Source organism: Typopeltis vanoorti, chromosome 25, assembly GCF_054136105.1.
Source record: "Typopeltis vanoorti isolate ZY-2024b chromosome 25, IOZ_Tvanoo_1.0, whole genome shotgun sequence".
Classification (NCBI taxonomy): Eukaryota; Metazoa; Arthropoda; class Arachnida; order Uropygi; family Thelyphonidae; genus Typopeltis; species Typopeltis vanoorti.
The window spans coordinates 29,373,016-29,400,725 of NC_143573.1; the positions used below are offsets into that span (position 1 = coordinate 29,373,016).

At 36.1% G+C, this 27,710-nt stretch overlaps 1 protein-coding gene across 1 annotated transcript in view; it reads right to left on the reverse strand.

The window, feature by feature from the left end:
* The window catches only part of Sulf1 (Extracellular sulfatase Sulf1), a 223,635-nt gene that overhangs the window by 136,544 nt on the left and 59,381 nt on the right, over positions 1 to 27,710 (reverse strand). The window contains exons 3-4 of the mRNA XM_090414246.1: positions 13,865 to 13,991; positions 4,842 to 5,175 (exon numbers count right to left, since the gene is read on the reverse strand). Of these exons, the coding sequence (XP_090270372.1) occupies positions 4,842 to 5,163 (322 nt within the window). The 5' untranslated portion in view covers positions 5,164 to 5,175; positions 13,865 to 13,991. The remainder of the gene's footprint in view (positions 1 to 4,841; positions 5,176 to 13,864; positions 13,992 to 27,710) is intronic.

A 27,710-nucleotide genomic window follows, 5' to 3' on the forward strand; every position in this document is an offset into this window, starting at 1 on the left:
CAGTGCAAATGGAAGAACAATGGTACATTGCATCCTTTCATTGGAAAAGTCTTAAGTTCGATGCTTGTCATGATGAGAGGAATCTTTATATGGGCTTTTTCAAATGAAGGTGAGTTATCCAATCTCATATGGAGGTATGGTACGCCCACAGATTCGAGACCCTTCGACACTTCTGCGCATGTCACAAAAGGAGAATCCATTCCAATAATAGGATAATCAATCTGTCCTCTGGGAAGAGCTACTGAAAGGTTTAACAGCAGAACTTGACTGTACTGAATCCATCATACAAATTAATAATAAAAAAATAATGCAAAAAAGCGACAACAAAAATCAAGCAACTACTAGTACAGCGACAGACAAGAAAGCACGTGATTTTGCATGTTGGTGACCAATTCGTACATCCTTCATTTCTTTCTTCCCTTCAGCATGAATTGACTATTCTTGGCAAGTCACCAAGCAGAGATCTACAAACTGTGGGCTTACTACAGCAGGTTTTCTCCCAGAAATGTTCATCCTGCATACAGGCAAATCGGCCATGAGAACACATGCAATTTACAGACAAAAAATACTGTTATTGTTGGTGGTGGTGGATGGCAGATGTAGTAGTACTGCCAGACTCACTGCTTGAAAGTCATTAATAATAATAAACCTCAAGATACACTTCCAATAGCAGGGAAGTACAACATCCAATAGTAGGGAATTCCAATGCTTACTACACACCGTGAGGAGAATCTAGACCTCACATGCCTTTGGATCCATGCCTTTGCTTATTCCAGGGGATAACTCTAAACTCCTTCTCTACTTGCCATGGGATGATAAATTTCCCTATAAGAATCTACTTACCAACTTATATGGTGCTATTATAACATGCAGAGAGAGAGAAAGAGAAAATATTGTCTTTAAAGTTGGAATAAACAGAAGAAAGGACATATCCTTTCTTCTGAATATCACTCAAACTTTAAAGGCAACATTCCCTCAGTTTGTCCTCATAAACATTTCATATGCCAGATATTATCATAGTTACCTGCTACTGGATCACCTGTCTCCTCAACTAATCTGAACCATATCTGAGCACATCAGTAAAGATGTGGCCTCATCCTTGAAGTGGGAGAATACTTTTTCTGCACAAAACATTGCTATTGTTGGACGAGATGAATTTAATCACCTTTGGAAATGTGCCCCATAAACTAATTCTATCTACCTCACTCCCCCAGGTCTCTAGTTTCATTAACCACTTGTAAGAAGCTATCATTAATATAACATAATACAAGAGCCTCCATAGTTCAGTTACCTTTTATGATATCCATTGAATGGAAAGACCTGGGTTTGAATTCTGTCTAAGACCCTTTATCAGGCTTTTTAAATGAAAATGAGTTAGCCAGTCACATAAAAGGTGGCAGGGGTCCCCCCCAAAGAAACTCTGGTTTTCAAAGTGATTCAGAAAATTGCTTCAATAATTATGAACCCTTCTTTGTGACACTGCTCCTTCATACACAATTTGTTATTCTATCAGTCAACAACCATTCTTGTATTCATTATCCATCTCCATTCCCATTAATTTCAATAGTAATGTTCTGCAGTATCCTATCAAACTTCTTTACAAAATTTAGAAAAATTGCCATACATCTTCTACTCAATGGCTGCCATCCATAAAATGCAACTAGATTACTGAAACAAGACTCGTTTAAGAACGAGTCTTGTTCCAGAGTGCTGAATGGGAATTCCTCATTTTCAACCAGTCTGTTCTTTTCTGTTATTCTGTCTTTAAACCTCTTCACTCTGATCACTATACACAAAATACATTCTTCCCATATTCCTTGTTATCATCAGCACTCATTAAAGTCATCCATCCATTACTCACAACATGAACTCGTTGGGATTTCCTTTAGCCTAATCAGCTAGTTTCTTCTTATAAATACCAATGGTTTGCCTTGCAATAAGGTCATGCTTTTTTGTTGTGCTTTGTACTACTCATGATCACCTTGCTTTTTCTATACCCTACATAACTTTTTTTTGCAATTTCTGCTTGATGTCCTACCACTCCTCCAATTCACTCCTGAACTGGATGAGAAAGCATATTACTCTGTGTGACTTTACTCTGGGTATATACAGTTTAATATGCTTTCTTCCATGAACTTGATATCCCTTCTTCCCTGTGACTATTCTTCTCTCCAATCTATCCCTATAGTTGAAGTCTGCTACAATAATTACTCATCTTGCACTCATTGTGTTAATTTACTGATGTGTGCCATCAAACAAAGACACCCCAGAAGGGAAAATACAATACAGAACCCTGAATGACAGATTGAGAAGGGAAGCAGAAAGAAGTAGAGAAGATTGGCTTAAAAAACAATGTGAAGAAATGAAAAATTATGAGAGAGTGGAAAGGTATGATCTTTTATATGAAAAAGCAAGAAGCGTGAATCACAAGAGAAATGGAATTCGAGCTAGAGACATAGAAAATAAGAATGGAGAAATCATAACTGAAGAAGATAAAATCCTAATGAGATGGAAAGAATACATTGAAGATCTATGTGACAAGGAAAACAGACCAAATGAGTTGCCATTAGAAGATATAAAGAAGGTAAATGAAGATGATTTAGGCCCGAGATTTTGAAGACAAAAGTAGAAATGGCCATTAAACAGAACCCTGAATGACAGATTGAGAAGGGATGCAGAAAGAAGTAGAGAAGATTGGCTTAAAAAACAATGTGAAGAAATGAAAAATTATGAGAGAGTGGAAATGATCTTTTATATGAAAAAGCAAGAAGCAAGAACTAAAATATGGAAAGGCAGAAGGAATAGATGAAATACCTGCAGAATTCCTGAAACAACTTCAGAAGAAAGGAACTGAAGCAATAACCAAAATAATAAATTTAATTTATAACAAAGAGGAACTACCAAAAGATTTTACAACCTTAATATTTATACCTATACCAAAGAAAAGTAATGCAGTGAACTGCAAGGATTTTAGAACAATAAGCCTCATTTCAAATATATCAAAAATACTTATGAGAATCTCAACATGAAGAATTGCATCTAAAGTGGAAGAATTTCTTGGAGAAGATCAGTTTGGTTTCAGGAAGGGTAGGGGAACAAGAGATGCAATTAGATTTAAGAATAGTAAGTGAAAGAAGTCTAGAAATGAATAAAGAAGTTAACATCTGTTATATAGATTTTGAGAAAGTTTGACTATGTAAAATGGGATAAGATGGTGAAAGAAATGGAAAAGATTGGAAAGACAGAAGGCTAATTATCTCACTATGTATGGGACAAACTGCCATGATGAGAGACATATGGTACAACAGAACCAGGTATCATTGGACGAGGAGTAAGACAAGACTGTTCCCTGTTACCAATTTTGTTCAACATGTATTCCGAAGCAATGCTAAATATTTATTATAGCACTGGAGAAATCAGAAGAAGGAATAAAGATTGGAGATAGACAGATATTTTGCAATAAGATACGCAGATGACAAGGCATTACTATCAAACACTGAAACAGGACTACAACATCTCTTGAACAGATTACTGGAATCCTGTATCAATTATGGAATGAAAATTAACATGTCAGAAAAACAAAAAAATCAGAAAAACAAAAGGTGAAAATAGCAAGGAAAGAGGCAAATATGGATATCAGAATAAATGGGGAAAAATTGAATCAAGTAAAGACATCTAAATATCTAGGAAGTGTGATTAGCAGTGATGGAATATGTAAAAAGTGACATAAAAGCAAGAATAGCGATGGGAAGAGATGCCTTTAATAGAAAATGGAAAATTTATTCAGAAGTAAAATGGATAGAAACCTAAAGAAAATACTAATAAAATGTTATGTGTGGAATGTTACCCTATACATCTGAAACTTGGACATTGAAAAAGAAGAAATTAAGATTTTGGAAAGCTTTGAGATGTGGATTTGGAGAAGGATGGAAGAAAATCAAATGGACAGATAAAATAACTAATGAAGAGGTCTTAAAAAGAGTAGAAGAAGAAAGAAGTCTGTTAAGGAGGATAAAAAGAAGCAAGGGAAACAAACTGGATCAGACATATTTTGAGAGGGAATGGAATCATTAGAGATGCCATTGAAGGAAAAATAGATGGAAAAAACCCAGAGGAAGAGTAAGGAAAACAATGCTAGATGACATGCTGAATGGAGATAGGTACACAACCTTGAAAGAGAAGACTCAGAACAGAAGAGAGTGGAAGGAAAGTTTCTACAACTAAAAGAAGAACCTGCTCAATTGCAGAATACTAAAGAAGATAGCAGCAAACTATATTTTTCATCCTATTGCCCTCTAGCTTACACCAGATGGCCTCAAATGTATTACTCTCAACATCCTTGTCCTCCTGATGCATCCTACTGTTATCAGCTTCAATTCTTCTGGTATCAGCAAACTTTTCCCATTCTGGATATATATATATATATATATATATATATATATATATATATCTGTATTTATTACTAGAAATTGTTGACAATACAATAATAATGTAACCATATTATTAATGATTATTAACTATACTGACAGTAATATTTATATTTATCTATTATATTAATAATTATCTGTTTTAATGAATAAGAAATCATTTAATGCATTTCCTTAATGTTTATGGATTAATATAAGTTTTACAAATGGTAGTAATTTATATAGGAAAGATAGGAACAAAAAAGAAAGTAAATATTTCATTTATTTCAAGAGAGGAAATAAAATTTATGAAAGTATGAATATAATTATATATAAGCACTTAAAAAAGTAATAATATAAAATATCATTAGAAAAATGTGAAGTTAAACTGAGGAGGAGGTACCAAATTGTTTTTTTTTTTTTTTAGAAACTTACCCAATTCAATATCTTGATCATCTGTTAATATAAGAATTATATTTGGCTTATTATTCTTAGGTAATTCTGTTGTTTTCCGTAATCTGCTCTCTTTTCTTCTCGGAGTTGTGCTCCATGGCAGAAACTGGCTACTGGATTCTTGGTTGTCTGGGAAACCATAATTATTCCTGCGTGATGGCGATGCTGATGATAAAGTAAAAGACCGAGGAAGTGGAATTGTGGCTGATCGTGATTGGCCCCGATTATGCAACCTTCGGCAGATAATCACTCCACTTAAAACCGAGAGCAAAATTGTATAAAAATAAAGTCTTGAAGCTCTCATGATAGAGTCTATCTGCAAAGAAATAAAAATTACACTGTAACTCCATTAATAACCCACTGTAACATCATTTTAGTATTATTTCTATAGATACATGGAGTCATGAGATTCATCATAAGCCAAACTCTCTGGACTACAAAGCATATCATTCATACTTGTTTTGAATGGATTACACTGCTGCACTCACCCACATTGACAAATGCTTTCCATTTATTCACCACTCTCCAATCTATTTTTCACTTCTGTGCTCATGTGACCATGGTACTTTCCAGGGATGACTCATTCCACCATTGCCTTTCACTACCTTAATGCATTTCAGTCAATATGATCTCTTATCGTGTACACTAAGCCCTACATAGCACATCCCTTCGCCATTGCAGTCCCAAGATAGTCTTAGTCACTTGCTTCTGGACTTTCTCCAATGTTTGCTTATTATCCAGATATCCAGATCTACAAAATCCAGATGTGGTTCTGATCAGTATCTTATACTCTGGCACTATTACCTCCTTGGACACTGCTTGTTAAGTGTCCTTTGCATTATAGCAGCAATTTATTGGGTAACCTTTACAAATTTTGCAACATGCCCCTCAACTGTAACTCATTAGTCATCAGCATCTCCAGATCTCTCACCACCTGAAACAAAATTCCTCCAATACAATATTATTATTATTATTAAACAAAACCTCATGGAGTCAAAGACTCCATGAGGTCTTGTTTAATAATAATAATTCTGGTTCATCTGAGGTCTTATCTAGGAGGTCCTTTTATCTCGCACACATCTCATCATACCGGGTCTTAAACACATTCAAACTCCTTGCAGACACCACACTCTCAGGCAGGGCATTCCAATCATTCCCAACTCTGCACGAAAAAAACCTGCCTCTCACTCGCCTACTCACACCCTCTTTATACAGTTTCCAGGGATGACCTCTGGTTCTCCCCTGATCTCCCACTATTCTCTGCAGAACTTCTCCACCATTGATCCTATAACAACCCCTTACCAACTTGTAGGTCTCTATCATATCTCCCCTCTTCCTTCTCTCCACTAGACTCTGCAAATTACATCTTTTCAATCTTTCCTCATACTCTACATTCCAGAGGTCAGAAACTACCTTAGTCAGTCCCCTTTGGACCCTTTCCAACATCTCTTCATCCTTCTGAAAATCAGGTGACCAAATCTGGGCACAATAGTCCATGTGTGGCCTAATCAAAGCCTTATACAATGGAACAAGAATCTCCCTACTTCTACATGTCAGTGTCCTCCTCATCATTCCCAAAAGTCTTTGTGTTGTCTTCACAATTTTGGCGATGTGTCCCCTAAATTTTAGATCCTCATCCATTATCACTACCAGATCTCTTATTTCCTCTACTTCCAACAATATATTCTCACCAAGCATAAATTCTGCATCCCATCTTTGTTTTCCAAATTTTAAAACCTTACATTTTGCCACATTGAACTTGCATCCCTATTTCTGTGCCCAATCACTCAATTTATTCAAGTCTTCTTGCAAGGCCACAACATCTTCACTACTCTTTCTGGTTCATCCCAACTTTGCATCATCTGCAAACAACTGAATATCTCCATCCAAATCTTCACCAATATCATTAATATACAAGTTAAATAGTAATGGCCCTAAAACAGATCCCTGAGGCACTCCACTAGTGACTTTCCTTTTCCTGGATATTGCACCCCCATACACAACTTATTGATACCTATCAGATAGCCAGTCTCCAATCCAATGCACTAATCTAATATCCAACCCCATCTGCTCTAGTTTGACTGTCAACTTATCATGAGGTACTCTATCAAAAGCTTTTGCGAAATCCAAGTATATTACTCTGTATCCTTCTCCTCTGTCCAAGGAAGCAGTCACTTTATTGTAATAAGTAAGTAGATTACTAAAACACGACCTCCCTTTAGCAAATCCATGCTGTCCATCAAAGATTATACCATTGTTGTCAACCCAACTCTGGATCCTAGTTCTCACAAGCTTCTCCAACAACTTAACCACAACACCTAACACACAGATAGGCCTATAGTTTGATGCTTGAGTTCGATCACCTCCTTTATGAAGTGGCACAATCTTGCACTCCTTCCACTCTTTAGGGACTTGACCAAGTGCAAGACTCGTATAAAAAAATATGTCAAGGCAGGTGTCAACTCTCTGGCACATTCCTTCAGAATATGCGGTGATATATTATCAAGTCCCACAGCCTTATTTACATCTAGTTTACTCAACTCCCCAAACACCTCTTGCTCACTTACAGTCAGTCTCTCCTCCCCATCATCAACTGCTCTTAATCTCTCCATGAAGTCACAATCACAAGATCTTTATGAACTGCTCATTAAGTATCTCCACCACACATTCTGCAACAGCTGTCTTTATACCATTTCCTCCAATCAGTCATCCTTCCATAATCATTCTTTCTTTTGCTGGCTACATATCGAAAGAACTCCCTAGGATTCTTTTTAGCTTCATTAGCTAACTGCTGTTCATTCCTCTCTTTAGCTACTCTCACCAACCAAGTCACCCTCCTTGCCTGGTCTTTGTAGACCTCATGAAATTGGTTACTTCCACTTCTCTTATGCTGCCTCCACAATGCCCTTTTTCTCTGTATTGCATGCTTAATCTCTTTATTCATCCATCTCACACCTTCCTTATTTAACCTTCTCACCCATGGTATACATTTAGACTTTGCATCCACTAAATATTTTTTGAAAATCCCCCAAGCTGCAGTGATCTCTTTTCCAGCTAACTCCTCATTCCATGCTACACCTGCAAGCTGTCTCCTGAGCTCTTCATAATCCCCCCCCCCCCCTTGTAGTTCCACATATACCCTTTTTTCACAGGGGTCCTTGCACTGCTGGCAACCACCCAAGTAATCACCTCATGGTCACTTTCACCAATTGGTGGATGATTTGATACCTCATTGATAATTACATCCTCCGATGAGATGACCAAATCCAAGACCAAATCTAATCCTCTTGTGCCCTCTGTTACATACTGTCTGAGGTAGTTATCCCTCAAAAACTCAAGAAACTCATTTTCTTTACTTCCAGTTGCTATCTCTTCATTCCAGTCTATATTGCCATAATTAAAATCACCCATAATGATCACCCTTTTCTTATTTGCTTGGCTTATTTGACTATACATTTCACTATCACCACCATCCACATTACCAGGTCTATAACAACATCCCACCAAGTATTTGATTCTATTCACCTCTATCTCACACCATACTGCCTCAAAACCACTGGCCCCATTTCCCTCTTGCATCTCTACCTTGTATGGACATAACTCTTTCTCTATCATCAATAGCACTCCCCCTCCCTTTTTACCCCTTCTATCCTCACGAAACACATCATACCTTTCCATCTCTATTCCTGTCAGGATGTCATCCTCATCTAACCATGTCTCACTTATTCTGACAATCTCTGGGTGCACAGACGCAATTAGTGTAACCATTTCATCCGCCTTGTTCCTTATACTTCTAGCATTGGTATACAAACACAACAACTCGTTTCTGGATCTACAGCTAGTTCCACTGATACCACTCACTCGATGTGATCTCTCCATGCTGGACTGGGGTCATTTCCCTTTCTGCTTCTTCATTTTAGAACCCTTTGCAATTCCATCTGTTTCCTTTTGATCCCTGATCATCCCATTACTTTCCTGCCTACACATGCTCTCACCTCCTCTTGGAGCATCCACCTTTCTCACGCTGTGTATCCCTGTCCACCCTGAGCCTCCCCATTTCCCTGCTCCTCTTGCACACCCATTCTCTCATTTTCTATACTCATACCACTCACTTCCCCATTCATTTCCACTCCTTCAATCTCTCCTGTCTTACTCTCCTGCTCTTCCACATCACTCCCCTCTCGATCTGATTCATTCTCTCTATTCACTTCTCCACTTTCCAGCAGCAGTCTCTCCAAGCGACTCACACCATAACCACTCAAATGCAGTCCATCGCTCCCATACAGCTCACTTCGTCCCTCAAACTCATTCCACACATTAACAAACTGTACTCCCATCTCATCACACATTTCAGCCAGAATATCATTCATAATCCTTGCTCTCCGCCTCATTTCACCACAATCATACCTAGGCAACACACTGACCACCCTTCCTGTCACAATATTCTCCTTTATCTTTCCAAGCAGTCTCCTGACATTCATTTTGACATGCTCTTTGTTCTCTCTCTCAAATCATTTGTACCAATTAATACAATTAACTCTTTTGCTCGTTCCTGCCTCATATTCAATGCCTCAATCACTCTACTCATTTTACCGCCTGGAAAACATACCTTGTGCATTTTATCCTCTAGCACACCTTTAATAATGGAGTCGCCATACAACGCCACTCGCTCATCTTTTGTTAACTCTTTCATGCCATCATGATTTGTTTTAATAGTTTTGACCTGAATTCTCTTAATTTCATTCCGCATCCATTTCATTTCTTGCTTCATCCAATCCAATTCACCTTCCGAACCTCGCGACACATTCACTCTATCATTAAATCTTAATAACAACTCTCGACCCCCTCTTCTCACTTTCCCTCTCATTCATCCTTCTTTGTTTCCATACTTTCGGTCCAACATACGTCCAACTTTCACTATCATTCTTCTCACTTTTACTGTCATTCATCTTTCTTTGGTTCAGTACTTTCGTTCCAACATGCGTCCAACTTTCGCCATCAGTCATTCTTTTTTCGCTATCATTCATTCTTTCGATTTTTTTTACTTGCGATTTCTGCATCACGCCATTTCTACTTTCATTCGTTCTCTCAATTTTATTTCTTTCCGCCTCACTTTCGTCCCTTTTAACATCCGTTACGGTTGTCATATCGCTCTTTTTCTTTTTTCCTGATTTTTTAACATTTTTTCGCCTGTCTTTCTCACCATCCTTCTCTTTCAAAACGTGCACTCGCGACAAAATCGGTACTAGCACTTTCTGTCATCAACTTCATATTCGCATTCATCAATTCCTCGTTCAGGTCACATTTCGCACACACCCTTCTTCCATCCGCACTAAACATCCACAAATCATTTATGTAATCGAAGGAATACATATAACAGACCTCACACTTAACGAACCGACTGAAATCCAAATTAAAATCATGGAATGACAATGCCGCCGCCATTTTTTTTTCTCTGCAGGTTACTAGGTCTAATATTAACGTTTTCGTATTTAGTTTAAGCAAGGAAAAAACCCCACACTAATAATATCGGTAGCGTACAACGTTTACAGCCGCTCTTACTTAAACAATTACGCATATATACTTAATTATTCCTAGTAAAACTTATCTGAATCAGGAGCTATTCTTCAACATCTCTCTCCTGGGCAAAGTGCATAGTTTTATAATTGACAACAATGAAATGATATTCCAATTCATCTGCATAAATGCCAACTTATTCAAATATTTTTGTAATTAAATGACATCATTGCTCTCTGCCATCACTCCTACCAATTTAGTATATTTTATTGCCAATTTATATCACCTGTGAAATCCTAAACTATATCATCAACAGCAGTCCCAGAGTGATATCACCTTCTCTTTTGAGACAATGTTCTCCAACACTCAACTTGTGGCTTCTATCAGCCAACTCTCTCTGCATCCAAGTTACCAACTGACTATCCATTCCTTATCCTCCTCAAATTTAACAGGAGTTTTTTTGTAATGTTGTCTTTATCAGATATAAATTTTGATTTTAATTATTTTACAAAGCATGAAACATACTATATACAGTGATGATAAATCATAATGAAAAATAATAAATTTAACTAGGTATTAAATTTATTATTATGTGACACCTCCAGGGAGTCCAAAGACTCATCGAGGGAGAGTGTGCCAACAGCATCAAACGATTTATCCCTTCGAACTACTAACCATGCTGAAACTTGCTTAACTTTTTGCTTGAGCCAACAGAGCAGAGGCTCTACCAATCGACCAACCTTTGCTGGCTTTATACAAAACAAAATATTATAAAATGGTGTGGAAAACATAGTGCACAAAATAAACTTCAAATGTAAAAAATGAAAATTTCTAACAAAGAGCATTTTCTACAGTGCATGCACTGCGATTTGTACCAACATGCATGAATCTAATGTTGCATCTGGGACTTGCATCTAAGTTTTGCACTGGCTTGAGTCAAGACAAACCATGCAAGCCATTCTAAGTAATACATTTCTAATCTTTTCTAATTAATATTTAATGTATTTTATTTTTAATATATATTAATATATTTTTTCTAATTAATAATTTCTAAATTGTTCAGTGTTCATGGACCTCACTTAATGGAATATTGCAGAAATCTAGAAACCTTAGAAAAGTCCAGAGGGAAAAAGTAAATGAATTAAACAAATTCCTAAAATCTGTAGCCAGTTTAAATGATTTTTGAGACCACATAGAAAATGAAATTAAATAAAATAATCATCCTAATCAATAAACAATAAAGAAAGTAAAATTATGAACAAAATGTGATTCATTCTGCAGAAGCAGAAAGAGCTTTTTTGTTGATGAATGTTCTTTACAGTGATGGGAGAACTTAATAATTAAACACATCTCAAGCTTAATCATTATCAGTTTGTTAGAAAAACTGATACCATATGCAAAATCAAATAAGAATTCATCAGTCTACATGAGATAACAGTTTTTGTATCAAATAGCGTCCAACAAAAGATTGTGAATATCAAGAAGCCATTTGGAAAGTACGATCTAATTTAATACAGTACTTGTTTCTATTTCAATAAACGCATATTAAAATGTTGTATTGTTGTAAGACTACTAATGAATTAATACTTCCTAAAGAAAACAGAACAGAAAATACATACTGTAGCATCATCATGTCATCATCAGCTCTTTCAACTATGTAGGTAAGTTGTAAATTAGAGCTGCATGGGTTGCCTCAGTGGGAGCAGCAAAGTCAGAGGTCATGAGAATGGCAAGGTGAAGAATTGTAGGACAGAAAGACAGGGACAGCTGTTATGTTTATATAATACAAAGAATATTAGCAATAAAGAAGTGGAGCTGGTGGCCGTGATCAAATAAATTTCTTTCCAGGTTCCCGCAGGACTTGGTTAAAGGAAGATGATATACTGACAAGAATAGAATATAATGGATATGGCATTTTTTAAGAAAACAAAGATACAAGAGGGATGAATTATTACCGATGATCACAGAAGATATGTCCTCTCCAGGAGGAGGTTCAAGTTAGTGATTCCACCCAGTGGCATAGCTGGGGGGGGGGTCGGAGGGAGTGGTCTGCCCCGGGCAGCACTTTGAACCTTTTTGAACTTTTGCAGTTTATTCTAAAATACAGTCTCGAGAAGTCAGTTCCAAATATTGTAATACTACTGCGAATTTTCCTCACAATTGCTATAAATGTTGCTAGTTGTGTGAGGAGTTTTTCTAAATAAAACTGATTAAGAATTACCTACATTACTATGAAATAGACTTCACCAATGTCATCAACGATTTTGCTAACGGAAAAGCAAAAAAAATAACATTTTAGATTGTTGAAATTAAAGTTTTACTTCAAAAATAAACAGTGTTTTAATTTGTTTCCCTATACATCATTTTGACTTTTTTGTAGTATTTTTGGTGTGTATTGAGAAGGGCGGCAACTGTTCTAGCTACGCCACTGATTCCACCCCATTTGATCAGAACAGAAAGAGATCTTACAATCCTACATTACTTGGCTAAAAGCCAGGTAATGTAGGCTCTGAATCTGATCCTCAAATTCCTCAACAGTGATGACCAAGTATGGGAGTTGAAAACATGAGTAGAGTACTCACACGTACCGACAGGAACAGAATATATTAGATATAGCAATTTTCATGAACACAAAGAATAAAAGAGGAGTGAAGTATGACTGATTATCAGGAGTTGTGTCCAGAGTTGTTTAGGGATAACTACTTTACTCAATATATGGATGAGGGACATTGGGTTTGATCTAATAGCAAGTGCTTCATACAGTGATAACAAAGTCACCATGATCCCCCATCAGCTGAAGAGAGTGATTATATAGTGGTGCCATTGGAAAGTTATGTTCCAATGGCATGTTTCATAGGTATGTTCAAGTTATACTGAATAAAAAAAAAAAAAACTATCAAAATCATCATTCTAAGCCTTAAAAAAAAAAAAAAAAAAAAAATGAAATGACTAATAATATAATCAGAGATAATAAATAAAATTCTGTGGAAGAGAATGATATTTTTCATTCTGGATGTACTGTCAGTGAGTCCATCCCATTTGAGCAGAAGAGAGAGAGCTCTCTTCCTGTCCCCATGCACATAATATGGTTTTATAAGCTCGCTTAAGATGGTTCGCTTAAGATTTAAAAAAAAAAAAAAAAAAAAAATGAAATGACTAATAATATAATCAGAGATAATAAATAAAATTCTGTGGAAGAGAATGATATTTTTCATTCTGGATGTACTGTCAGTGAGTCCATCCCATTTGAGCAGAAGAGAGAGAGCTCTCTTCCTGTCCCCATGCACATAATATGGTTTTATAAGCTCGCTTAAGATGGTTCTTTATTAGAGAGAGTATTCTCTTAAGAGAGCTCATTTTCAATGGAAAAATTAGGAATACAAGCATTCCAAACAGTAAAAGACTGATAATGGAATTGTGTTCTGTTTACTGGAAGACATAGCAAGTATATTTATTCAAGAGAGAAAGAGAAAAAAAAACAAACTTACTTATTAAAATAAGTGAGAGAGAAAACATCAACTGGTAACTGACTTCAAGTTCATCTGATTCACATGAAAACTGTTAGCTTGAGATATACTAATGTGCAGGAGTTGTTTACAATGGAAAAATCTTTGCCTAAAGAAAAAAAAAAAGTTAAAATTTTCATATGGAAAAAAAAAACGATAAAATAAAAAATAGTCAATTTATTTATCAATAATTTATACTGCTATTAAAATACATAATTAAATTCGTTTTAAAGGGGTGGGGGGGAACATTTCCACTTACTAGTTTCTAGAGCGGTAACTACAGTCACGTACACTACTACTTTCTCATGCTGACCTAGGTATAACTTTCAGTGGCACTCATATTTGGATGATCTTTTAATTTTTTTCCCTATCTTTGTTGTCAGATTTTGTGTGTACATGGGCATTTTTATAGCAGTTCCCCACACATTTTAGCACAGCAGTGTCTATAGGAAAAGGCTGCTCCAAAGAACAGAATTAGATGGCATGAAAAGTGCGGGGGGGGGGGGGGGGGAAGAGGATAAAGTGGACAAGTTGGTTCAAGGAGTTTGAGCTGAATTGCATGAGCAGCAAGTACTCGTGTTTTTAGAGGAAAGTGGAGAACTAAGCAGAGCAGCATCCATTAAAATACCTATAGAATTCTAAGAAAATGACTGGAGAGACATTTATAGACTGATAATATTACAAGAAGTATATCTGTACTTGTAATACTATTAGTTTATAAATTAAGCTTATGAAATCAATGGAGTAACCATGTGCACCACACTAATATGAAAAAAACTTTTCATAGTAGAAGAAAAGGTGAAAATTGTTAACTGGATACAAATAATGTGTTTGATGCATTCTTATACATTATGTTACACACATTTTTTTCCCTCCCTTTTGTTCATTTCTCTATTGCTAAAGCAACTGGAGCAAATCTCTTTGCAATGTTTTCTTTTTCAGTACTATTTCAAGCTATGGAGAAAAATGACATGAGCATTAAAATTTTGGATGTATTATGAAGAGGGGGTGTGAAGTAGCCCCCATAATGGGTTTTGGAATCTCTTGGAAGTATTGCATAATAACAATCTATTCATTAGAAGTAGTGCCACTGGCAATAAAACATAAAATATTGTTATTATTCAGAGACTGCACATCCCTGATTTCCAGCTAGTAGTTTCCATATTCTTCATACTGCTATTAAAAGGGTTTTTTTTACATTTTTTGCAGAAACCTTTTTATAGAAGCAAAAAAATTAATACAGTATACTCTCAATTCCGCACAGTTAGCTTAGTCGCAATCATATACCTGGGGAAGGATTCTCCCAGGTTCAATTCCCATCGACTACGTGAGGAGCTTAAGGATCTTCCTCAGCCATAGCCAAGTTAACCGGTCTTGGGCGTGGACAGCAGAGTTTTTCCTGCCAGTTTATCTGGGAGGTTTTCATCCCGTAAGCAGGCAAACCAGCCCCGTGAACACACAGGATACAGTCGTAGGATATAATACGGCAAGGAAGGCAATGGGGAAACAACCTTGCTCATAGTTATTTCCCTAAATGGTGGCATATATATGTAGCTGTCCCCGAACAGCCGAAAGGTTATAACCCCAACAACAACACTCAATTATCCAGGTGCAGATTATCTGTGCATGATTTTAATTCAATTTAGTGATTTAGAAAATTATGCATTCTAAATCAACATCCTTTCAGGGATTTAGGTCCAGTAGCCTCTTCTGTCTCTTTTCATCTTTCCCTTGGTGCATTCTAAATATATACAGAATATTTGGTTCATAAAAACATATGTCCCTGTGTTACTTATCTCCTGGTGCAGGCACAACACACAGGGAGAAGGAAGTGCAAGAAAATTTCTCAGTCTGCCATCTAGCTAAAGCCAAACACTTTCTTTGTAGTAATTTAGTGATGTAATTTCTCGCTATATGTAATTTTTCAGCATGCGATTATCAACACCTTTTACTAAATAATATCTTAAGGAAAAAAAATTAGAAATTGGCATTATTTAATCAACCTGTAATGAATATATAAGTCACTAGAGTTGTTACTCTCATATTTATAAAAAAACAGTTTTCATACCCATTTATTTCAATGTATTCTTTTCCCCTTTCGTTAGCTTAGACAGTCAAGAGTATACCATAATGCTAGTGGATTTTCCATCATATTTCATTACTTGAATTCATGAATTGATGTATTAGAAGGTAATAATCAGCATTATCACCTGGAATATTGTTCCAAAACTGACCATGATGTCAGAATCTGTCAGTCAGTTTTGATATCATCTCACTTTTCACTAATGTACCTTTGAGAGAGGCCCTTGATCTTCTTAAGCAGCATCCCCCCCTACCTTCCAATGCAATTGAATTATTCAGATTCACCACATATGCAGGTTATTTCTATACAAAGAAATGGCAGAAAACAGTCAAAGTTCATAGCTATTGACGAATTGTAACTTTGCAGGTGATGAGAGTATAGATTACTGCCCATCTCTTTTTTTTTTAAAACAGGTATAACTAAAAATACCGTTTATTTTGTGGTAGTTAGAGTTTGCGGATTAAAAAAAAACTGAATTTCAGGGACAAAAATTCCAGTTGCTTGTGTGAAAGAACTACTAACAGGGGAACTGACCGAAACTACATCTTTTTTATAAGTATTAATAATTATAAACTAAAAACCACAATACAATTATTAGCACATGCAAAATACAAATTAAATCAAACCTATCAGTGTCAAATTCATCAAAAACACTCTCGTTTTTGATGAATAAGAATACACAACATATTGAAAGATTTATTATTTTTTCTTTATGTAATTCCATCCACGAAAAAGTTATTAAACAGTAATACCTGTTTATTGGTAAGCTAATGACAGATAATCAGGAATCCCGCTCTAGAGACCAAACACAGGTCATTTAAGAGCAATGAAATTAGTCTACCAGACCAAAAACATTCACAATCATCTATATTCACAGCGAGATTCCAACATACGACCAAACGATTGGAGAAAGACAGAGCGGAGTTCAACCAGACTTTCTTTTTTGCTTTAATGGCTCATTCTGTGCAAGAACAAAACTCGCAAATAAAAGCAGCCTACAAGACACTATAGATTAAGTGAATGCAGAATTGTTTCCGAAATCTCAGAGTACAGCATCTTAATATGTAACTATGTGATGAAGAACGGCTTTAATAGTTGTTAAAAGTTGTTTGCGGACCGTTACATCTTGTAGCGTATATGGCACTTGAGGAACCAAATCATGGAAAGCTGCAGATCAGCTTTCCTTGATTTGACACAGTGAAGTGACAAAATTCTTGAGTAAGAATATTATCTTGAATATGATTTATTGACCCTTAAGATGTATTCGCCAGCTAGTACGCTACTCAGATTACATAAGGTACTGGTAACATAACGCATTATCAGCAGGATGTTTTCTTGTAGTGATTTAATTTCAAAAGGGCATCACATTGGTTACTCAAAAAAATGCCCTTCTTTTCAGTCATTTTCTGTCCTATGCTGGATGAAGGCCTTCTCCAGTTCTTCCACCTTTCTTTATTCTTGGCAATGGGTGACCAATTTTCCCAAACAAAATTTTACAATTCATCGCTCAACCTTCTTTTAGGACGTCCTCTGCTTCGTTTCCTTTCTTTTCAAAACCAGTTCATTAGTATGGTGGTCCATCGCTCAATCCTCTCTTCTGGATAGATATCCACGCCTATTTCCATTTTAGTCTCTTATCATGAAGAATGATGTCAGTGATAAGTCTGGCTTCTTATCCAGGTGTTTCGTTTCTTATCTTTTAATGTGATGCCTAGCATCAACCTCTCCATTTTTCTTTGGGTTGTTGTTGGTTTATTTGCCAGTACTTTTGTTACACCAAGTTTCACAACCATGAGATGACTGGAAGTATACACTGGTTAAATGTCTTCCTTTTGAAACAAAGTTGGACATCATTGTTTTGAAAAATGCTTTTCAATTTTCTGAATGCACTCTAGGCAAGTTAAACTATTTATTTCCTTTTTGAGTCCACAGTTTAGATCAATGAGATGACCCAAGTATGTATACGGAAAAATGCCCATACCTGATTAAATCCAGCTACGACAAGACAGTCATCAGGATGATGGGAAAGAATAGCCATCCAAGGGGAATGCGATCGGGAGTCGTACACTTAAATGTTGTTGACACAGATATGGGTCTCTAAACTTTGGTGACAAGTATGAATTATGATAGGGACCAGTGTTGGTTTGTAAAACTAGTTGCAATAAAACTCGACAAGGATACTAAATATAGAGAGAGGCATGCAAGAAGGGGGGGGGGGTTAGAAACTCCAGCCACAAAAGAAAACACATTGACTAAAACACATCAGCTTTCAGGGCCGGCTCTACCGATGGTGCAAGACGTGCATTTGCATGAGGCAGCAAGTTTTTTTTTTTTTTTTTTTTTTTTCGGGCGACAAAGTTGGCATAAACTATACGAAAAAATAAGGGAGAAAGGGTGTCAACATATGCTACTACATGGGGCAGTAAAATTCCTAGGGGCAGCCCTGTCAGCTTTAAGTGCATCTTGCCAACCATACTTTATGACTGTTGATAGAGATACAAAGCATCTTACACAATGTATTCATTTAAATACAATGTATTATATTAGTAAACCTAGGCACGCATGTCAAAAGTCTATTGAATGCTCCCAGATAGATGTGTAAAGAAGATAAATTGACTGTGAAAAAGTTAGATAGGGCTAAAACAGCCTCCCCTCCTACTCCCTTGAAAGGGAATCAAAAGGAGGTTAGCAGTTTTTCTAAACTTAGGTTTCGTAAAAGGAAACAGTGTAAACTTTGGGTAGTGATTCCCAGTCAGAGGATGCCCCCCCCCCCCTCCCAAGAGAAGTGAAAGAATTCTTATGAAGAATGTAGTTGGATAAAGTTCGTTATAATCAGGGCCTCCTTATCCATTGGGCTAAATGGGCTATAGCCCAGGGGCACCATTGATCTAAGGGCACTTAAGAACCTAGTATGTTGAATTTTAATTCAACAATATTATAAATTTTGTTGATTTAAATAAAATGTGCAATATCGATATTTTAAAATTACATTTTTTGCAATGAAAGTTATTTAATTATTGCTCGATCCAATGTGACTAAGGTGCCACATTTTTTAGGGGGGGGGGGATTTGCGTAGGGTCGAAGTAAATATTTTTTACTAACTTTTAATTACTTTTATTATTATTCCTGACACCTCCAAGGGGTCCGAAGACTCATCGCGGGAGGACATCTACATTCCATCTCCATTCTTAGAATCGAACTTAGGCCTATTCCAATCGAAGGGCTCAATGTACCGTCGTTCTTCCAATTGCGCTACGGAGGCGCTTTGCTTTAACTTCTTTTTGTTTTATTGTAGAATTTTTTTAAATATATATTAGCCTTGCATTTCTTATAATTTCCGAGTTGAATTTGCAGTTGCTGATATTGCCGTTTTCACAAATACCATTACGGTTCGTGTAAATTTACGTCATTCAAAGCATTCTATCGAATATACGAGGGAGGTGGGGAATTGAAAAGTTCTCATTAACACCTAAAAACAAAACTGATGGTTTGTTCAACAAGGGAAAATACTTTTTTTCTCAGAGGATTGCAAATGATGCAGCAGCGTTAACAAGTGTGTAACACTTCGTGGGGAATATGTAGATTGTTCTATCGCAATTCCCTTTATGGTGATTATCACAATGGGGCATCCTCTGACTGGGAATCACTACCCCCCCGCTCCCCTAGATAATTTCATAAAATGAAAGTTGTGTTAAAAGTTAAATCTTCGGCGATGGGTTAAAAATTAGAAGACGACTTACCCGTCTCCCCCTCTCCGTTTATACATTGTTATGACAGACAGTTTTGTTTTAATAGCGATCCGAAATAAATTATTAAATTACATCCAGCAACACGAAATTATTATTATTTATTATCAATTCGAAACGAACAAACGAATGTAACAGGAGGAAAGAGTCTCTTAGTAAGATTTAATTTTATGTGGATTTGCCTAATACAAAATGCCTAATTTCGTAAATAGAAATGAGCGAAAAGAACACTTCAGGTGTCCAATTACATAAAAATCTGTCTGTCGTATTTGATGTGTTATATGTTTAATATATAACAATGCATATTCATTGAAACGAAGTTTCTTATAACTTTTCATTGAATTTTTTAATATATGCATAGACGCTGAAAGTTCTTTATAACGTAACCAGCCTTCCGGACTAATAAAAATCTTTAAGTTTGTACGAATTGCCTATAAAATAATTTCTGCAATTTACACTAGACGAACCAAACCTAATTTCTAAATGAATACCTAGTATTTTTTTTTTGTTTGTTTGTTTTTAGTTACTGATACTGAATGACTTGGATCACTATAAAACCAGCAATTTGAGCGTATAACAAGAAAAATAAAGTGTTTAAAAGACTTTGAAAAAATATTTATTTAAAAGATTTATTTAAAATAATAAAAAAATAAACTTACAAAAATATTTTGTAAATCTGTTCAAGATTCAAAATATATATATTTTAAAGATAAATTAAAAAGTGAAAAACACTAGGGTGGTGGATAATTCGCTTCGCCTGACGTAAGAAATTGTGTTGTAAAAAACAAGCAAGAACACACAATCAACAGACATAACAATGATCTCATTGCTTCTGTTAGAATTCAAAACAAGTCTCAAGTGACTTGGGTAAAAAAAAAAATCCAAGTTTGATCTTTGGGAAAAGGATTACAGATTACACTGGCCAACACAACTTTGGCTGACTTTTATATGAGACTTGTTTTTTTACTAATTTGGGTGCGCTGATTTCAAATATCAAACCCATTTTTCTCTATCACGTCAGATTTTTCCTCTGTGACATTTTCTTTTTGCTAATTTGTAAGTTTTTGATAGTTTTAAGGAGGCAGTACTATTTAGAGGATCAAAAAAATCGATTTTTTAATATTTTCTGAAAGTATGTACTTTTAAAAATCTGTTCCTAACTTTTTATCAAGAAATTCGAAAAATTTCCGAAGATATAGCCTATTATTTAAAGCGGTGCGCAGATCAGAATCTCGCTTGTTAGTAAACGTCCTTTATAAATTGGCACGGCTATTTCATTGGAATGAGCAACTGGCCGAATTGCTGAGTCGAGATTTGGATACACAATTTTTTCTTATTCTTCTTATTATAACCAGAAGTCTGAACTAAACAAAAATAGCAATCATCTACGTGATTTTTCGGTTCACAGCAAATCATTGGAATGCCAAAAGCTAATTTTTGGCGTTTTTCCTTGCTCCACTGTCGTAAATTTTCTACACATGACTTACTTTATTTGGAGCCCATGACTTGTTCTGATCTGCAATTTTTACGTCAAAGTATGCAAAGTACACTTTCTTAACGAAATCAGTAATGTTTGTCCTTTGACTGGGAACAGTAAAGCTGCCACAAATGTAGCAGACAGAATCTACACTATTGACACAATTTCGAGTAGTAGACATGATGTGTTCTCTTCACTGCCGACTAACATGCAATTAACAAGACAAAAAAAGCCAGACTTTATTGAAACATAAGCGCTCATCATACTTTCACGATCGATTAACGATTGACTGATTTCGATCGTTCTTTGTCCGCTATGACGCATATAGCATTCATTTGTTTTAGGCAGTTGTCATCGCCTACTTTTCATCACCTAAATGTATTAGGTCGGTTATTGGCCTCTCTCGCATTCAAAGCGCCAGTACGTGCCGTTGCAGGTTCTTACGCATTTATTCGTTTACTAACAAGCGAGAGCGGTGAGCGCTCCGATTCTGATCTGCGAACCGCTTTGAATAATAGGCTATATCTTCAGGAATTTTTCGAATTTCTTGATAAAAAGTTAGGAACAGATTTTTAAAAGTACATACTTTCAGAAAATAATATTAAAAAATCGATTTTTTTGATCCTCTAAATAGTACTGCCTCCTTAAAACTATCAAAAACTTACAAATTAGCAAAAAGAAAATGCCATAGAGGAAAAATCTGACGTGATAGAGAAAAATGGATTTGATATTTGAAATCAGCGAATTAGTAAAAAACAAGTGTCAGATCATAATCAGCAGAAAAAAAATGTTTTTTTGTTGGCCAGTGTTATCTAATCCTTAACGAACTTACTGCACCATACGTACTATATGAATTACCGCTTGTATTTGCAAATTTCTTCATGGGTGAATACAACACTTAACCAGCCGTTACGGTATTCATCTGCCTATCCATAATAATGGTAATTAACACAATAAAAAATACCGCTTTCTTTGGCTTTATGAACTTGTGCGTGCAGATCAAATGGCCAAAGGTCGTTCTCCATTTCCTGTGGGCACTGACTTTGAAGAGATACTCGTCTGCTTGTAGTCACCAAATTACATGGAAGTTATGTTATCATATCGTTTGTACTTGCCTCACGACGTCTACATTGACATTCATCAACGAGCCGCTTTTAAAAATGACATTGAAAAACGTGTTGGAGTCATAACAGCGAAACTTTAGACGGAAACTCATGCCCCATTGAAGGGGAAGAGAAAAAAAAATTTAAATTAAGGAACTGAACAACGACCTCTAAAATTAATGAGCTGAATACAACGTACACGGATCCCTCCATTATGTATCCCGAGCCGGCATTATTCTCTCGCTCTTCGTTTAATCCTATTTTCAATCTACCAGACTACTTTAATGGTTATGTGTTTCACTTACTCCTTCTACCAGCGTCCGTTATTAGCTCATGCCGTTCTGGTCTATTTATGTATCCTCACTCTTCCCCCTTCTCTGTTTGCTTTTATTTTATTACTGCTTATTCATCATTTTTTTTTTGTTGTTCACTTTTGCTATTTTTATTTTTCTACTGCGTGTTACAACAACACCTGCATTTTCGTATCTTCTTTTTTTCAGATAGTTTCCTTTTTATTTATTTATTTTTTTATTTTACAACTGGTTAGTTGAAAAGTTTGAAATTATTCATTATGTATTTTATTTATATATATATATATATATTCCCATTCGAAATACTGTCCAACTTAGCTTATGTATATATTGCAATTTTACTTGAAGTACAAATTAAAAAAACAAATTGACTTCTTTCACCTCTTATTCACTGTCTCAAACAGTGTTGGATCTCATTTCTCCATCTTGACTTGCTCATTACGGCACTTCCTCGTAACCCCCACATTGGCCTCCACGCTATAACCGGTTTGGTCTATCAATTTGCATTCTGTCGTGTACATAGCTCATTGCCGTACATCTTTTTTAGGCCTTTGTTGTCAGCAATATTTAGTTTGTTGAATCTATTTGTTCTCTTTCCCCGGTCCTTTTGAGCGATTTCTGTCATTGTTTATTCTTTCTTCAACCCTCCTTGAACCCATTTTTCTTTCAACATGTCAAGGCTGGAAGAATACATTGTTTGTAAACATTTTTTTTTCTTTCCTGCTTTTTTTTTCCTTTGTAAGATAAGTTCTCTTTATAATGTTTTACACATATCTTTTGTTCCCAATTTTTCTAGGAGGATGGAACATTAAAAGATGGGAAAGCAGACTGCTTACTTTAGCAGGTAGTGCCAAACGTTTTTTTTTTTTTTTTTTTTTTTTACTACAGATGCCTTTTTTTTAGCATAAAACACTCGTGAAAAGGTTTAGTCTTAGGACTAACCTCGGGCGTACCTTTTGCCAGGTAGCCGACTGAGGTAGACAGGTGCCTAAGTACTGAGGATTGGGTTGTTTTGAATTACAGCTCTGAGGCCGGTTTCGTATAATCTTCCGGCAGGTTTGCCTATTCTGATGGATGAAGAGCGGTTTTAGGAGGAACTGCAAATCCCTCATGAAACCGGCTAACTTACGTTCAGTTGTAAAGTCCTTCTTCGCGTCCTACACAGCATTCGAATCCAGGCGCCTTTCTAACCAAAGGCTGAGTTGCCATTTCACTCGTACAAAATGTCAATTCCTCTTATCAAGCAATACCACTAATATAAATGACAGTGAAGTAAACGCTTTTAAATCGCCCACCTCCTGCTTTCTCAATATTTTAACTCACCTTTTTTGTTTTGTTTGTTTTCGTGTGAAATGCGTTTTATGAGAGTTACTGGTCACTTGAAGAGAATCTCCTCTCACACACACACACAGCAGCCATTGAAATCCTCGAATCACCTGTCGAATTTTAAATATTAATTAATAAATAAATATTAATTTGTACTGTATATCAATATTTATCGAATGAAACTCCCCAGCTCAGACAAGTTGCAGCGATAATTCTACAGTCATCGTATTCTATAGAACAATAAACAACATTAAACTGATGCCAAAATATTCCTTTTTTTTTTTTTTTTTTTCGTTTTCATTTAACCCGAAATGATTAAGCCATGATATCAAATTTGTACAATCTTTCACAATCTACTGCATAACTTTTTTTTTTTCCATGTGTTCATTTACTTCCCCAGCTTGGGCAACTTGGCGCTGAACTTCCCTGCAAATGTTTTTGTTATTACCACGCATGCTCCGTGTTCTATACAGCTGTTTTTTTTTTTTTTTTTTTTTTTTTAATGCACACTAAACTTCTTGTTTTCATATTTTTTCCCCTGGTAAAGAGCAATTGTTTGTATCAGCTCTATGCTAAACTTACTCAGTTTCGCACAGGTTCTTCCGCATAGCTTAACGAAGGGATGATATCATCTCGCTCGATCGTGATTTTTCAGTTCCGCATTGTGCGTTGTCTTCCAGTTTCAGAAGTTGAAACGTTTCAGAGTTTAAACTTTGCTACGGAGTGACAATTACAATTGTTTCTACGATAAAAGGACAACGTGTTGTTTATGATTACGCCAAAGACTGCCGGGGGAAAATGAGTACTATATGGCACGTCTAATTGTGTGTCTTATGTTCGTTTTTATAATAGCCGAGGCCCACTCCCCTTCGAAATCGAAGGGTTTCGACTGCGAAACACTTCTGCTTTGAGAAAGATCAGAAACTAGATTCACTCCATCTATTCAGTAAATTGAAAACATTGTAACAGTATATATTGTTTGTATTATTATTTCATTTTTTTTTTTTTTAAATCGGGACTTAAGCCGAGATGATTCATGGAGAATTTGGATTGGGTTCTCATTACGTAGTTCAACAAGATATAAAAGCGATATCGTGTTTGGTGCTGTGGGTAAAGAGATTAAGAAGTGTCGGATGAATTATCTAATCTTTAATGGTCAGCTAAGTAGTTAGATCAGAGGAATAAAATTCAAGGATACTGGAAATCACCAAGAAGATCTATAATGAGAAAGGTGACCAACATGGCAAGGAAGCAAAATCAGATTATGAAAAGGATTTAGCCGAGCAGATCAAAAGAAATCCCAAAGAGTTCTTTCGTTATGTGGCAAGTAAGAGGAAGAATGACTATGGAAGATTAACCTTAATGAGTGATGATGGCCACAAGGAGGTAAAAGCGCATAAAATAGTTGAGTTACTGAGTGACCACTTTGCAAGAGTAGTCAGAAGTGAGGTTGCTGCTTTAACTAGTGTGACAGACACTATTGTGGGAACAGAGGTGGATGAAATGGAGACTTAGGATATTGCAGAATCTCAATGTAAATACAGCTGTGGGATTGGATGAGATATCAGCTAGGAAACTGGCAATGCCTTAGGCTCTTTAAGTCTCAGCACTGGTATAGTTCCAAGGGAGTAGAAAGAGGAGAAATAATTCTCTTGCATAAGGGAGGTTCTAAGACTGCAGTAGCAAATTATAGACAAATCAGTATCGAAGGTATGGTTGTCAAAGGACTACAAAAATTGGTAAAAAAAAAGACAGTCAAAGAATGGGTAGATAAAAATATGATACTGCATGAGGGTCAACATGGATTTGTGAAGGGTCGGTCATGCCTTAGTAATTCACTAACTTTTTATAATAGAGTAACAGGGAGTTTGATAAAGGAATGGCTACACGATGATTTTGCTGGATTTTGCTGCATGGAACTCGGTTACACAAATTAGAGCAAATGGGGGATGGATATGACACTAGTTAAGTGGATAAAAGGGTGGCTGCTGGACAGATATCAAAAAGTGGTATGTGGAGGAGCAGAATTGATGAGAAAGCAGGTGACTAGCAGTGTGCCAAAGTTCAGTGCTGAGACCATTGCTGTTTAATTTGTATATAAATGATAGAGGAAGTAACCTGAAAGGAAATATTTAATTGTTTGCTGATGATGCAAAATTAGGTAGAATAATAGTTAATCAAGGCGATGTTGAGAGCTTGCAGGACAATTTAAATAGGCTGTCAGTATGGGCAAAAGTTAATGTTGTTAGTTAAATGTCTAGAAATGTAAAGTTATGCATTTTTGGGATAAATAGATTACGAGCTGTGTATCACATTGATGGCACTGTACTCCAGGAAATGGATGAAGCCAGAGATTTAGGGGTGGTGGTAGACAGAGAGTGAAAGTTAAAGAGGACCTATTGCTAAGGTAGCCCATAAGATTACTTGGCTGGTGAAGAACACATTAACACAGAGATAAGAAAATTGTAATTCCTCATAAGACCTTTACGTACACATCTGGATTACTGTGCTCAAGTCTGGTCCCTTGAGTTTCTTGGGGATGAGGAAGCGGTAGAGAGGATTCAGAGGTGAGTGACCAAGGTGGTGAGTGGCCTGTTCCTTACAGATTGAAGTTGTGTGGATAGCAGAAGTTGATTGAGGAGAAAACGAGGGGATATGATAGAAATATTTAAGTTGCTTAAAGGATTTTATAGGATACATGCAGGGGAAATGTTTCAGCACTTGGCTGGAGGGACTAGAGCAAGTCATCATCCCTGGAAGTTGAATGATGTGGTCATTAGGGGTATGAGAACTAATTTTTTGCTTGGAGAGTGGTGAATGAGTGGAATGAGTTGTCAGAGTCAGTTGTGTCTGTTAATGGGTTCAAGGAGTGGTATAATAGTTGGGTCTTCCGCGATGACTATTCGGACTCCATGGAGGTGCCCGTATAATAATAATGACAATACGTGCATCTGCGGCATAGAATTCTATGAACTAGGAAGGATTCGGGGATTTACTTGCCGAAGTACCTTACAACAAAACAGAACTATAATTATTTACTAACAAAGCTCCATACATTTTGTGCATCCTACGATCAACTTACGACCTTTTTTCCTATCTGTTCTTAGAAGAAAGCTAATGCTGATTCGCTGACAACGAAACATGTGCAAATAGTTGGGATTCAGAGCGAAAACGAGTGACAATGAAAATAATTAAAACGAAGGAGGCTGTTAGAAAGAAACAAGAAGCTATTTTATTTTTTAAAAAAATAATAATTTTATGAAATGCAAAATTTTCGATTTAATAAATTACTTGGAAATCTGAAAAATTGAATAATTTTGCAATCTTTTTGTTGTTTATTTTTTAACATTTCAATCTTATGTTACAATGACCGCCAAGCTAACTAATCGAATCTAAAAACTCGACGATATACCGGTTTTGTTTGCCAATTAGGAGATCTGAAACCGGGAACTACTTTTCGAACTTGCTTTCTTGCAATTTGATATTCAGCTAAAGCACAGAAACCGTATTAAAATATGCACAGTGAACGAGTATATCCTTCGACTTTATATTTAATAAACTCGTTCACCAACGAAGCCCTTTGGTTAGAAAGACCCGGGTTCGAATCTCGTCTAGAATGCTAAGAACCTTTATCGTAGCTTTTTAACCGAAGGTGAATTAGCCGAACTCGCAGAGAGGCGGCTGGGTTTACAAACGGACCAGCAGAATATATGCAATTTCCACGAAAAAAAAAAAAAAAAAAACCCAACTAAACGTCTTATCTTAAAATTATGTTTACAAAA